Source organism: Temnothorax americanus, unplaced genomic scaffold, assembly GCF_048541705.1.
Source record: "Temnothorax americanus isolate GAGA-0224 unplaced genomic scaffold, ASM4854170v1 Scaffold62, whole genome shotgun sequence".
NCBI lineage: Eukaryota > Metazoa > Arthropoda > Insecta > Hymenoptera > Formicidae > Temnothorax > Temnothorax americanus.
In genome coordinates this window covers 257,061-270,129 of record NW_027509769.1, presented here as the reverse complement: position 1 = coordinate 270,129, position 13,069 = coordinate 257,061, and the positions used below count along the sequence as shown (strand labels likewise).

Below are 13,069 nucleotides of genomic sequence, written 5' to 3'. Positions count from 1 at the left end.
TTCGATCACGAGAGATTGCCACTTCTCTGGTTTTCGACCAAAACTCCAAGTTTCGAACAAATTTTTTTTCTGCCAATCTGCTATCAGGTTAAGTCAGTAGGCTTTATCGACAAAAAACATGAGTTTCATATAAATACAATTAATGCCAATTTGCCAACGATTTTTAATCAAATTTGTTACTAGCACTACAACATACTAGATAATTTGTTTACTGGAGATTAACCATAATATAATGAAAGTTTTATAAATTGTGAAACATATATTGAACTCGATAATAAAATATCAATTAATTATAACATATAAATTGTAATATAAATTGAAAATATAATTAGATTCTCTGATATCATATTAAACGTTATATCATGTATTATTCATAAATTTCGTTACTATAATATGACAGATCGCTTCAATGCTAAAATATAAAACTTTTTAGAAAATTAAATAATATTATACTGAAAATATGCTTAAATACAAAATATATTACACTTGTAATACTATATAATACAGACATTATAAAATTTATGATACTCTACTCGCATTAATATATGACATGAGTAACGTTAGCATTACATTGCGATGTAACAGCTTCTTCAAGCGTACAATCCAGCTTACGATAGCTGGCTGTGCTCGGTCGTCGTCTTCCACGATTATTCCTTGATCTTCGACCCTCTAATACAATAGCAAATATCTGAAATATAAACCGAATTATTTTACATATGACAAAGTCATTAAAAATAATCATAAATGTCTGCAAATAAAAATGCATAAGTTAAACTAACCTTCTGTTTATTATGATAACCTATGTATCCAGCAAGACAAGCCAAAGTGATCACAGTAAAATAAGTGAAAAAATGGGAATCGTCTTCCGTTCTCATATTAGAATATTCCGTTAGTCGAACATTATTGTTTTTCTGTTCAAAAGCTTCTTGCACATTTTCATTTTGATTTCCTTTCAAAAAGTGCACATGTTATAAATACATAGTTATTAGTTATATGACAAAATTGATACGAGAAACAACTTTTATCAAGCATTCTTACCTGTATCTGGGTGTTGAAGTGTATCGCCTACATCTGAAAATTATAACAAATAACATTTATTTATATATATGTATGTGTATAAGGCTAAATAAATTATATAAAAAATATAGAATACATTACAATAATATAATTTGTATCTATACATCTGTATATATATTATTTTCTTTCTTCTTATATTTCTTTATAAAAATGCATATATAAAAATATTTTATAACGTGAACATAATTTATATATTTTATTCTTTTGTGCCGAAAAGTACGACAGAATGTAAAATTTCGGAAAAATATGCAATAAAGTTCATATTTGTTTTTATTACTTTTATTCAAGTTCATATATTTTTTTGAAAAACAAATTAGACATATACACATACAGACAAATACACATTAAGAAACATTAACAACAATATACATTATAAATGCATATTTATAAGTATTAATACCATCTATATCATTTTCCATGTTTTCTTCTGGATTTTCAGCATCATAATGATCTTGCGTATTTTCTGATATTGTACTGGGTTTTATATCATCAATATCTTCATTAGGTTTCTCTGCGTTTCCTTCATTTACAACGTTTTTTATAGCTTTATTTATTGATGGAGCTTGTGAATCACTGTTTGGAGGAATATCTTTTATAGATTCTGCAACTTCAACGTCAGTACCAATATTCTCTTTATTTTCTTTAATTATCGAAGGTGCTGGCTTGTGAGCTTGTGTCTCGAAAGTATTATTAATTTTCTTCTGAATGTTGTTTGTTTTTTCAGTATCAGATTCTTTTTCTTCGTCAAATGTTACATCTGCAGGTGGCGCATTGGCAGGCATATTTAAGTTACCTTCTTTAACATTATTATTATTGTTAGAATCTGTTGTAACTTGCTTTCTGTTCTGTTCTTTAGAGTCTTTTGTTTCTATCTTTTTAGATTCAACTGATGTAGCTTTATCACCCATTGTTCCATCCTTTGACTGACTTACATATGGTTTATCAGTTGCAACAAGTTCATGTTTTGTTTCTACCTTCTTTGCACTTTTCATCGTATCATCAATGCTCTTGATCCAAGCAAATACTGCGCATAGTGGATGAAACTTATCTTCGAAATCGAAGCATATCCTTACGCATTTGTGAGGTGTATTAAGACTTTTGACCAGTTGTTCCCAAAGTGAATCTATTTTCTCGTGTAGTGGTGTAAATCCTTGTAGACTGTTACAAAAATCTTCCTGGGCATTATTTTTATTAGGAACATATTTCTCCACATATGAATTGAATATTGCTGTACTATTGAGAGGAATTTGTAACTGACTAGAATATCGACAGATCTTGTATGCTGTGTCATAAACTCCTAAACACAGATAATCATTTAATGTCTCTAAATTATAGTTCCAAGGAGCAGTTGGATATGCCATAGACGCACAAGGTTTTGTATATTCTGAATCATATAAAACATTGGATGTCAAGCATAAATTCGAATCATTCTTCATAATGTCTATGATACTTGGCCTCACTGGTGCGCTTGTCACTATCGTCACTCCCGTGAAGGAAAGAAATAGGACAAAACAGTTTAGCATAAAGATGACGCGAAATAAATTGGTGTAATGGTTTTCCATTATTTTTCTTTTTAGAAATGATCTTTCAGCCTCTATCGTGCAGACTAGTAAATCCACTGTCGCTCTATCGGTTGACAAACATAATTTTATTTTGATAACTTCAATTCTTCTCGGACATCGATCATTTTCTAAAAAGTCTTAGAAAGTTCTCACTCGCACAATTCGTGTCGTTTTAGAAACGCAATATCTTAAATAGGTTACTTTTATCCAGCATAACCTCTCCAATTCAATTCTCCTACATTCGCTAGACAGTAGAATACTCAATATATATTCACGTATGTCGTGTTCAACTCCGTCGTCGACATACGATAATCGCGCCACCTGAAATGTTCTTACTTCAGCATATAAAATTACCAACAGTAAATAAGTATCCATCATGCAATAATAGCGACTACTGAAGTATTATTATCGCTTTAACATAAGATTGCCATTAATAAACAAATTTTAATTTAGTAATTACTCTTTATGCAATAATTTCACCATTTGAAATATGTTAGCATCGTCATCTTAATATAAAATTATCAATAACAAATATCTATTAAATATTAAATCATAATTTTTTTTTTAAATTAAATTAGTCAAAAACATTACTATAATTGTAATTGCTCTTGACTAATTTAAATTGTGTAGATATTCATGATTAATTTGCAATGTAATACTAAAACCTCATGTCATGCACGCTCAATTTTTGACACCGACGAACGGTCATATCAGTGTTCCTCGAATATTCCTGATTTCCTCCGTTCATTTGCTGGCAACGAAGTAAATTAACTTGCGATTGTCGATATTTTAAGGTGGTCCTTTCGCGGACCCAGCTAGTCAAGTAACAGTCCGTCATGAGGTAATTGAAAACAAACATTACACACAGCATTCCAATAATTATAATAATATAACATGATTTTACACGCACGCGTTAATCGTATTTAATTATTTACTAATTAAAAAAATATCACAATGTAGTGCGGTTGGACTCGATTTAGATTAGGTCAGGCATGACAATACGAGTAAAGCAAATATGCGATTATATCCACTACTTATTTAACCTCATATATCAGAGCAAAACATTCGGCAAGCCCTTATTTTCAAGGTATGTACGAAATCCGGAAACTTCAGGGAATATTTTAAGAGATGAATAATGTATTTATCTGATCGCTAAGTACATGTATTATTCGTTGAAAACCTCGGCCGTGGCGATTTGCATCATTCTATCTTTCTCGTTCATTAGATGTAAACAAGGATAGAATGACAATGGCACGCTCCGCGAACGCACATTTAGAATGACTTATTTCTTGTAAAGTGTCGGTAACCTCACTTGATTTTTCGTATGTACACATGTCCCTTATTACTGTAAATTTAACATATATCAAATTTAGGTACTTATCTAATACTTGTTCTCACGAAAAAACCACCTTAACAATGTTTCGTCAATGATTAAGCATCTATATACATATTATTATCAACAAAAATAAAAGAAATGCCGTTAATAAAATATCTTTGCATTATCATAGAATTAAAACTATAATACAAACAATTTCTAACAACAATGATTGCCGTCGCGCATCTCTCAACCCATTTCTTAATATTTCTTTAATTAAAAATTTTAATTTAATGTAATTTTTGTAATAATACATTAAAAAACTTTAACAATCATATAAAATTTAACAGATTTTAGACAAATATATTAATACTTTAAAAATTAACATAAAAAAATTAATTTAGTTCCCACGTGATTAAAACAAAATAACTCAAAGAAACTTGAAATTACATTCAACTTAGTAACCTAAAATATAACATCCAATCACATCACAATATCCAACTAGTTTTGGTAATTTATTTTATAAAATCGTGAAAGTATTGTTAAATCATGCGACACGAGGAGATACAAAATGCGATTGATTCGTTGAAACAAGAAGAAATCGCGACGATAAAAGCAAAGAAACAGGAAGTTATAAACGACGTAAAACTTTCTTTAAAGCAAAGACAATTTGATAAAATAGCGATAGAAAATGTGCATTCCAATATAGAAATGAACATTCGACAGAAGAAGATTAAGGATACCAAAAAATTACAAGGAGAAAAAGCCATGTTGCAGGTTAACATAACATTAAAGATATCTAAACTATTTTATATTATGTGAAGAAAACCGTGTTTTATTTTACTAGCATTATTTTACTTTATCGGCACTCTTTATTCATATTAATTCTCAAGGAAGAGGTTTTGTTTTGCAATTTTATACGCGATTATGTTTGAGTTGTACTTGAGATTGTACGTACAAGACGATAAATCAGTTTTGGGATAAGCAATATTCATATATCATTTTTGTATTAGTATTCTCATTAATATATACATACAAATGTATATATAGAAATTGTATAATATCCCGAAACTAAAATCCCCTTTAATATATAAACTTTAAGTAATTTTCTTAATTTTTAAACCAAGGTCTTTAATAAACGCAGGTCCGTCAAGATCTCAGTGCTATCATCGAAGCCGGTATAAAATGCATTTACCCGTCAGCAATTATTCCTAAGAAGATCAAGTATGACGGTCGTACAACGCTAATAATTAATGATGTTAAATATAAAATAAATAATAATTTGCATATCATTGGCTGGGGCAAGGAAGTAGTTATGATGAGCTCGGCATTCGAAAGAATGGTTGGCAAACAATTGAAAAAGGGATTTATTGTAGTACCTCGCAAATCGATCTCCATAATGTGGAGATTCCCGGACGCTCTTCCAAAGTTAGATAGTTGTATAACTTTCGTTGAAGTCGGGACAGAGGGACAACCGGACGAAAAGGCAATTGAGATTACACGAAAAATCGCGAATTACTGTAAGCGATTAAAAAAACGCGATCTATTGATAGTTATGCTATCCCGAGATCTAGACAATCTTCTGTGCTATCCGCATGATACAATTACATTGAAAGATAAGTTAAAGGTTCTCAACAGGTTAAAAGCTGCTAATGCGACTCTGGAAGAGATCAATATCGTGAGAAATAAACTTTCTGCGATAAAAGGTAAATGGTTTAGGTGCAAGAAAATTTTATTAACTGCTTCTGTGAAACTTTTATAATTCATATATATATATCGTCACTCGTCTATCTCTTTGGAAATCTATACACAAACACAATCCTGTTAGATAAATAAATGTAATATAAAACTAATTTTGTCACTTTCACGACTAAATCGCATTGCATTTGATCCTACAATTAAAACTAATTTGTATCTATCAGTAAAAATCTTATTTTACAATTAGATTAACATCGAGACATTAACTCTTCACGTTAATGTCTTGAAAGGAAAAGCATAAGTATGTAATAGATATAAAGATAATATGTATAATAGATAAAATTCAATAATATTCTGGCTATCATTACAGTTTTCTTATAATGTTTTTGCAAAAAAATATAACTCAAACGAGAGAGAGATGTGTGTGTAAATTTAAATAAATTTAATTTTATTTAATTCTTTCTTTTGCTAGTAATATTATATTACTAAAAAGAATCTCAAATTAATATCATATACAGAATTATATAATAAGACCTATACAAAAATACTTAACTCTTCATTTTTATACCAAAAAGTGTAAATTGTCTGAAGCTTTTTTGCAAGCACAATATTTTTAATAATAAATAAAAGATTACATGTATAAACAAAAAGTATAAAAAAAATTTTAGGTGGTGATTTGGCGCGTCTGACATATCCGGCCAAAATCATCACTCTCTTTACGTCTGACATGTCAGAACCGTCGACACAATTTGGCGGTGATCCATGCATTTATGATCCAAAGGATCAAAGGGCCTTAACTATTCTGACAAAATACAGACTTATTGACAAAATATCGCAAAATGTACGCGAGCTGTTAAAAGAACCCAATCCTCGGACAACAGCAGCGGACGCCCAATTAGACGAAAAGAAAAGGTACAAGTTCGTGCAGCAATATGTGATCGCATGCAATGCCGACGCTGTAGAATGTATGGCGGCGAATGCTCTTAAACTGGGACTGTCCCCTTTGAAATTAAACTTCACCTGTAACGGAACCGTCGAGGAATTCGCGCAGGAGTATGTGAAGATCGCGTCGCTAATGATCCTGGCAGTTGAGAACAAAATTACTAAGTTGGAGATGTACGAGCAAATGAAGGAGAGTCCGGTATGCCCTCTGACCGACCGGGAGGTATGGGAGATGTTTCCCACAAAGGACAAATGGGGTCTGGGACTGTGTCTTCTGCTGGGTGGTCGACCGACCGTTCATCTCGGCGAGCATCCCGGGAAGGGTGGGCCCAATCAGGAGCTCGCCCTTTACTTCTCCTTATATTGGTACATGCGAACGAAGCAATATCCAATTTTGCAAGGATACACCGTCTGGTTCCTCGGCGGTAGCTCTTACGGGAGAGACGGTAATACCAACGCAGCTGGCGCATTCGGATACAAGAGCCTCGCTACTGACGTTTACCCGGAATACGAAAAAGCGAGGAGCGTGCATGAGGCTGCCTTCCTGAAATGGCGAAGGCTCGCCGAGGATAAACAGAACGAATCGGAGATCACGGTAAGAACACGGCAGTGATAGCCCACTTTATTTTTTATTGCGCGCATACAACCGAATAAAATCGGAGCGGTAAAATATTGAAACATCACTCTGGAAAATCGATGATGTTACTGGTCAGGCGCGGGTAGAGAAGGGAAAAAAGGTCTTTCGATGCAAAGTATTTTGTAATAGTTTGATGCTTGCAACTTTTGACCTGTATCATTGCGGCTGAGATCCGTAGAGCGATCATTCGTGCAAATCTTTTTGCAGGAAGCTCGCCAAGCGGTGGAAGACGCGGAAGAAACAATGAAAAGATACGCCGCTATTCTACCCGAACGAGTTCTAAAGGAAAACAACACGAATTTGTTTTTCTCGAGTATCAACGATGGCGATGAGTTATTGCAACTGAGGAGCGAAAATTATTACGCGCTCGTGGACGTCGGGGATCTTCACGTTATACGAATCGCGTGCTTTCAGTGCAACTGCACCACGGCACCTGTCACGGAGACGTAGATAGGATATATGCCGATAGAGACTGACCTGTCAATCGCACGTTATCGGCAACGGTAGTCCCGCCGCGGTGTTACAATATTGTTGTCGGATCGAAGAGCCGTTGATTATTTACGACCCTGTTGTGTGCCGGATTTTGCGATGGATTCTACTCCCTTCGTTCTAAATTTATACGCAACCTGCACAAATTGATTTCTTGTTTCAATACATAGTTTAATACATCTCATTTTCCATTCGATATCGTATTAAATATTCATATGCTGTTTAAAAAACAGATTTGTATTAATAACATTTAATTAAACACAAGAAGTATAGCTATCAATCGCAGTGAAGATTAAAAAAAAATTCAATAAAAGCAATAGCGTAAAGTAAATTTTTATTATGACTTGAAGCTACAGTCATCGCAGTAAATATTTCTAAATTTTGACACTTTTTCCGATTCGTGTTTGAATATTTCATCGCTTACAATAATAAATTGAGCATTTTAAAAATAGATGCAACTTTACGTTGAGTGTGCATACCATTATTTTTAAAAACCTAAAATTTATAACGATACAAATGTATAAATTAGAATTCCACTGTTATTCAAATAATTATTTAAGCTAAATAAAACACACCAAACTTATATTTTGGAGAAATTATTTGCGGTGAAATATATCACAAAAAATATAGATCAGTCTATTCTGAAAAAAAAACTGTTACAAAGTGCAAACGCTTGAACTCTAGTATTATCTTATCATTCCATATATACAGTTGCCTTCACTATCGATAACTTATTGATTCTTATGTGACCTCTTATGTAATACATTTGGCGTCATTAGTTTATACAATTAATACCATTCCGTGCCAAGTGTCTAATTACTAATGTTATACCTTTTATGAAATTAATTATGCTCAAAACAATCGTTAAATTTATTTTGCAAATCAAGATTCATGGTTGAAAACGAAATGAATCCTATTGAATGATCGGCTCATCGGACGAATGAAACGAAAGTCCCAAGAAGCTCATTCCGCCTTTTCTTGACATAATAGAGATCTTGTAGCTCGGCGTGTCCCTTGGGCTCGGTACCAATCCCGTTCAACAAAGCCTTGGGAATAGACTCAGCTACCTCAACGACATATCCGCGGTACAACACAGTTCTGAGTGCGTTCTCTCTTACATTTCTTCGTGACCAAGTCCAAAATGCCCCTTGAGAATACCACTTACAGAATGCGTGCGCGAACTTCCTTTATTTAATATTACCCAGCTTAATATATATCTGATCGAGTTTTTGTCTGATGTAAAAAAAATTATAAAGGACATATTAGTTTCATTAGTAACAATAATTCAAATTATCAGGTAAGGGCAAAAAGATAAATTTCGAAAAAAAAACGCAATTAACTCGAATTAAATCAGTTTTTAATTCTAAACTTTATAATATAACTTTTAATTTAAAAAAAATTTAATTTTAATAATACGCGTACAAAAATTAAATAAAATTAGCGAAATTGCAGATATATATCAAATTATTTTTAAAAATAATATTAAAAATTGTTCATATATTAACAATTTAACAGATAACATAAAACTTCAATAATTTTGATATATTTTAACATGTTAAAATACATTTTTTATATAATGCATAAATTATTTTTCTAAATTATTATTACTTTTTATTTAATTTATGAATTGCACAAGTTAGCTTAGTATATGTATATATACATATACCTATATGAAAAATCCCGAGCAAGATTATAAAAAATTATGTCATATGATAATAAGGCAATACCAATACGTAAGACACAACTATTTTACAGTCTTATCTTCATTCCTGACTTTGCATTTCTGATATGAGATACTCTATAAATTTAGTTCGATATTAGAATCCTTCATAATAGTTTATTGAATCTCTCTCGTGTAGCAACATATATTACATAATGAAACGTTTTGCGTTGTTTTGCATTATTCTACTATTTGTGGATTATTCAGTGCAAGTTCCGCAATATGGTACGTAATTTCCTCTCTCTATCTTTTTCTTCTTCGATATATAATAAAATAATTTAAATAAATTTGCGGGGAAATTATCATGTGTTCTTATGTATTTATTATTAACCTAAATTTATTCTTTAGTTATATTTGAAATAAAAAGAATGTATTATATAAGCATACACACAAACACACACATATACAAAAAAATATATACATTTTCTTTTTTATTTTATAATATACATCATCTTATCACAAAAATTATTTTAGAGAACTGTCTTAGCGAGGTGCTTCCTGAAGGAGATCGGCAAAGATGTGTAAAAGTAACATGCACATCGCAGAATAAGTTTAAAGTAGAAGAGTAAGTTTAATAAATTATATAATAAAACGTAATACTTTTACATTGTAACTAAAAACTTGCATATGCATTAATGAATTGTTCGATTGTTGACACAAAGTTAATGTATACCATAATTAATTATTTTAGGTGTAATTGTGATAAGAATGCAGGACAACATCTTGGAGACCGTAATTCTGAATATCCTGTTTGCTGTCCGCGGTGTAGCAGAAGTAATACGAGACATTAGAAATATAATATAAATTTCTATATTATGAATATATGTGTGAAAATTATTATCAGTTATATAATATAATTGATTATAAATAAAGTATCATATGCATAAATATCTAATAAAGTTACATATATAAGTATATAAATGTATATCATATTTTCTTCCTAATAAAAATAAAACTTTAAAAGGTCGATGACATAATCATAATTCAATAATAGTAATATCTTCGATAACGAAACGCGATAAATAATAACAGAAGTAAATAATTAAATTTTATAATACTAAAATCAATGTAAATATAACTATCTATTATGTAAATCTTGCGTAATTGATTGCAAATGTTGGCTGATTATACTGTTACAAATACTCTTAAATGTCCGAGTTCTTTACGGTTGGTACTTTTACCTTAATGTATGCGTTTTACTGATAAGATTCGTAATATTTTAAAATTTAAAAATAAGGAACTTTTCTAATCATAATCATAAAACAGTAACTATAAAACTGTAAATTTTACAGTATAATTATCCAATACTGACTATTAATATTGACGTTAACTAATGTTAATCATGTGTAAACATTTGCTATCTTAAATTAATATGTGCATATATAAATGCTCAATATATCTGCAAAGACTATTTTAAAAAAATCTGCATGATACAGTTGTGGACAGAAAGATTGTCCGATTAAGTTTCGGACGCATCCTATTTATATTTAATATCCATAATAATAATTGCTACCATGTCCAGCAATTATCAATTCTTGTAACATTTTAACATATTTGACATCTTGTTTATCTGCTCTTGTGCATTAGTATACTCATCCACTTCCAAATGAAAAACTCAAACAAATATCCGAAACTCAACTGGACAATCTTTCTGTACACAACTATACTTTCTCGTTATCTAATCTTTTTAGAAAGACCAAAGTTCAAAAGACATATGTCAAGAATGTATATATTGAGAATTGTTCCCGCATCTCGAAACTGTGTCTCAAAACTTATCTCATTCAACGTAAACCAGCAAGATGAAACACTTCGGAGCATTGTGCATACTTCTCATCTTGTTTCATTTCAGCACACAAACTCCAAAATATGGTACGTATTTACATTATATATTACATTATCCATTTTATATTTATCTCTATTACTTAATCTAATGTGGTACTGAATAAAAAAGGATTGTTCAAAAAAGATTATTTGATTTCAATGTGAAATCATGCATTATAACATATAATTCCATTAATCTGACACTAATTTACATGTTTTTCTCTAAGATCGTATACTTTTGACAATTAATTAATGTTACATTTGTAATAAATTGAAAACTTTATACTAAATGAAAATCAAGCTCGTGTTTGCAAGGCAGTGTGGAAAGGTCGTAGGTCAATAATGAGCGATAAGGATGTTATTGCATAAAATATAACATAATTTCTTCTCTTCTAATAAAAAATTACTAAAATATTTTTTAGTGTGTACTAGCCATAAAATAAATAAATTAATAATAATTACGGAAAGAAAGTTATAGAATATGACATAATTAAATTACACAAAATAAATAAACAAGTAAATATTATACATAGATAAATTAACATGTCATAACTAAATAAAAAATAGAATATAAGCGAACTACTACACGAATTACAGCGGGTCTGGAAGAATTTACATCAAAGTTGAAAGCGATTATAACAATAAAAGATTTAAAATATAATTAATAAATAGAGTCATTAAAACATCTACATATAAAATCAAAAATGTTTTATTTAATAATAATAAGGTACACGGAAAAAACGGTATATATGGTTGCCACATCCAAAGAAATAGTAAAATTTAGTGCAGGAATATCTGTGGTGGTCACACCCACATTGATAGATCACTATACACTATATAATGTTTGGGGCAACCATAGAGAATTGATACCAGCGCTGGTGCGTGGTGCGGTGGTGCGGCAACTATGATATATGACACCACATCAATATGGGTGTGATAACCACCAGATATTCTTGGGCCAAATCTTATATTTCTTTGGATGTGGCAACTATACCGTTTTTTCCGTGTATGGAATATATTTTATGTATATAGATATTCTTCAATTGAGAAATTACAACACTATATACGACATTTTTTTATTTGACGCAATCCGCACGTTTCGTAACTGTTCTAAATTATACGCAATTTAATATAATTATGTTTTTATATTTACAGAGAATTGTCCCGAACATATTGTAAACGCACAACCGGCTCAATGTGATTGCTGTAAAGTGACATGTTATTCAGATTCAGAATTGAGTATGTTAGGGTAAGTTAAGCAATAAGCGAAGGTTAGTGCTATATAGATCAGAAATTAATTTTCTATAAATTTTAGATGCCCTGCATATCAATGTCCCCTAGGGATAGAATATCACGAAGAGAATAACAATAAAGAGTATCCAGACTGTTGCGGACATATGTTTTGCAAACAATAAAAAAATACATGTTGTACACATATTATTGCAAAAATAAAAGATTTTACATGTAGATAGTACATGTAAAATAGTTGCGTAAGTGTATAAGTAATTACAACTTCCTAATAATCTGATTTTGATTTCTTTATTCTTTTAAGTTAATATTATTTTATATTTAATGGTTAGTACAAAAGAGAGAGAGAATAAATGTTTTCTCGAAAATTTGATAAAGACAATATTTATATCAATAATAACAATAATTTATTCATAAATAAAAATAAGAAAACAATTTTTTTTAACATAGTAAAACTAAAGAAACAATGTGCAAATTTAAAATCTTAGATGGCTCTTTAGCTTCCTGAAAAAACAGACACTCAATTTTTCTTATAATAAACATTGATATGTTCAACGATC

At 30.6% G+C, this 13,069-nt stretch overlaps 3 protein-coding genes and 1 long non-coding RNA gene across 4 annotated transcripts; 3 read left to right on the top strand and 1 right to left on the bottom strand.

Moving 5' to 3' along the window:
- Positions 1 to 459: 459 nt before the first annotated feature.
- LOC143905496 (uncharacterized) lies at positions 460 to 2,913 on the bottom strand. The gene is made up of 4 exons (XM_077420942.1): positions 1,478 to 2,913; positions 1,039 to 1,071; positions 780 to 949; positions 460 to 688 (listed from the first exon to the last, which is right to left on the bottom strand). Exons 1-4 carry the CDS (start codon positions 2,637 to 2,639, stop codon positions 539 to 541), a joined length of 1,515 nt encoding a protein of 504 aa, XP_077277068.1. The 5' UTR covers positions 2,640 to 2,913; the 3' UTR covers positions 460 to 538.
- Positions 2,914 to 4,416: 1,503 nt separating this feature from the next.
- On the top strand, positions 4,417 to 9,135 carry LOC143905483 (glycerate kinase). The gene is given in 5 exon segments (XM_077420926.1): positions 4,417 to 4,731; positions 5,099 to 5,660; positions 6,321 to 7,189; positions 7,439 to 7,660; positions 7,663 to 9,135. Coding segments are annotated over 5 exon segments (2,004 nt in total). The 5' UTR covers positions 4,417 to 4,503; the 3' UTR covers positions 7,786 to 9,135.
- Positions 9,136 to 9,505: 370 nt separating this feature from the next.
- Positions 9,506 to 10,407, top strand: LOC143905481 (uncharacterized). The gene is made up of 3 exons (XR_013259206.1): positions 9,506 to 9,665; positions 9,915 to 10,005; positions 10,132 to 10,407. It is a non-coding gene; the product is annotated as an uncharacterized LOC143905481 (long non-coding RNA).
- An 802-nt stretch (positions 10,408 to 11,209) lies between these two features.
- On the top strand, positions 11,210 to 12,755 carry LOC143905479 (uncharacterized). Its single transcript, XM_077420924.1, has 3 exons — positions 11,210 to 11,309; positions 12,417 to 12,510; positions 12,577 to 12,755. The coding sequence occupies exons 1-3, from the start codon at positions 11,240 to 11,242 to the stop codon at positions 12,674 to 12,676; spliced, it is 264 nt and encodes an 87-aa protein (XP_077277050.1). The 5' UTR covers positions 11,210 to 11,239; the 3' UTR covers positions 12,677 to 12,755.
- Positions 12,756 to 13,069: the final 314 nt, after the last annotated feature.

Excerpts from the sequence above, each read along its gene's own strand:
- LOC143905496 (XM_077420942.1), bottom strand. The coding sequence starts at position 2,639 with ATGGAAAACCATTACACCAATTTATTTCGCGTCATCTTTATGCTAAAC. Across the intron at positions 1,072-1,477 it reads CATGGAAAATGATATAGATG|ATGTAGGCGATACACTTCAA; the intron begins GTATTAATACTT and ends TATAATTTTCAG. Across the intron at positions 950-1,038 it reads ACTTCAACACCCAGATACAG|GAAATCAAAATGAAAATGTG; the intron begins GTAAGAATGCTT and ends ACTTTTTGAAAG.
- LOC143905479 (XM_077420924.1), top strand. The coding sequence starts at position 11,240 with ATGAAACACTTCGGAGCATTGTGCATACTTCTCATCTTGTTTCATTTC. Across the intron at positions 11,310-12,416 it reads CACACAAACTCCAAAATATG|AGAATTGTCCCGAACATATT; the intron begins GTACGTATTTAC and ends TTATATTTACAG. Across the intron at positions 12,511-12,576 it reads TCAGAATTGAGTATGTTAGG|ATGCCCTGCATATCAATGTC; the intron begins GTAAGTTAAGCA and ends TATAAATTTTAG.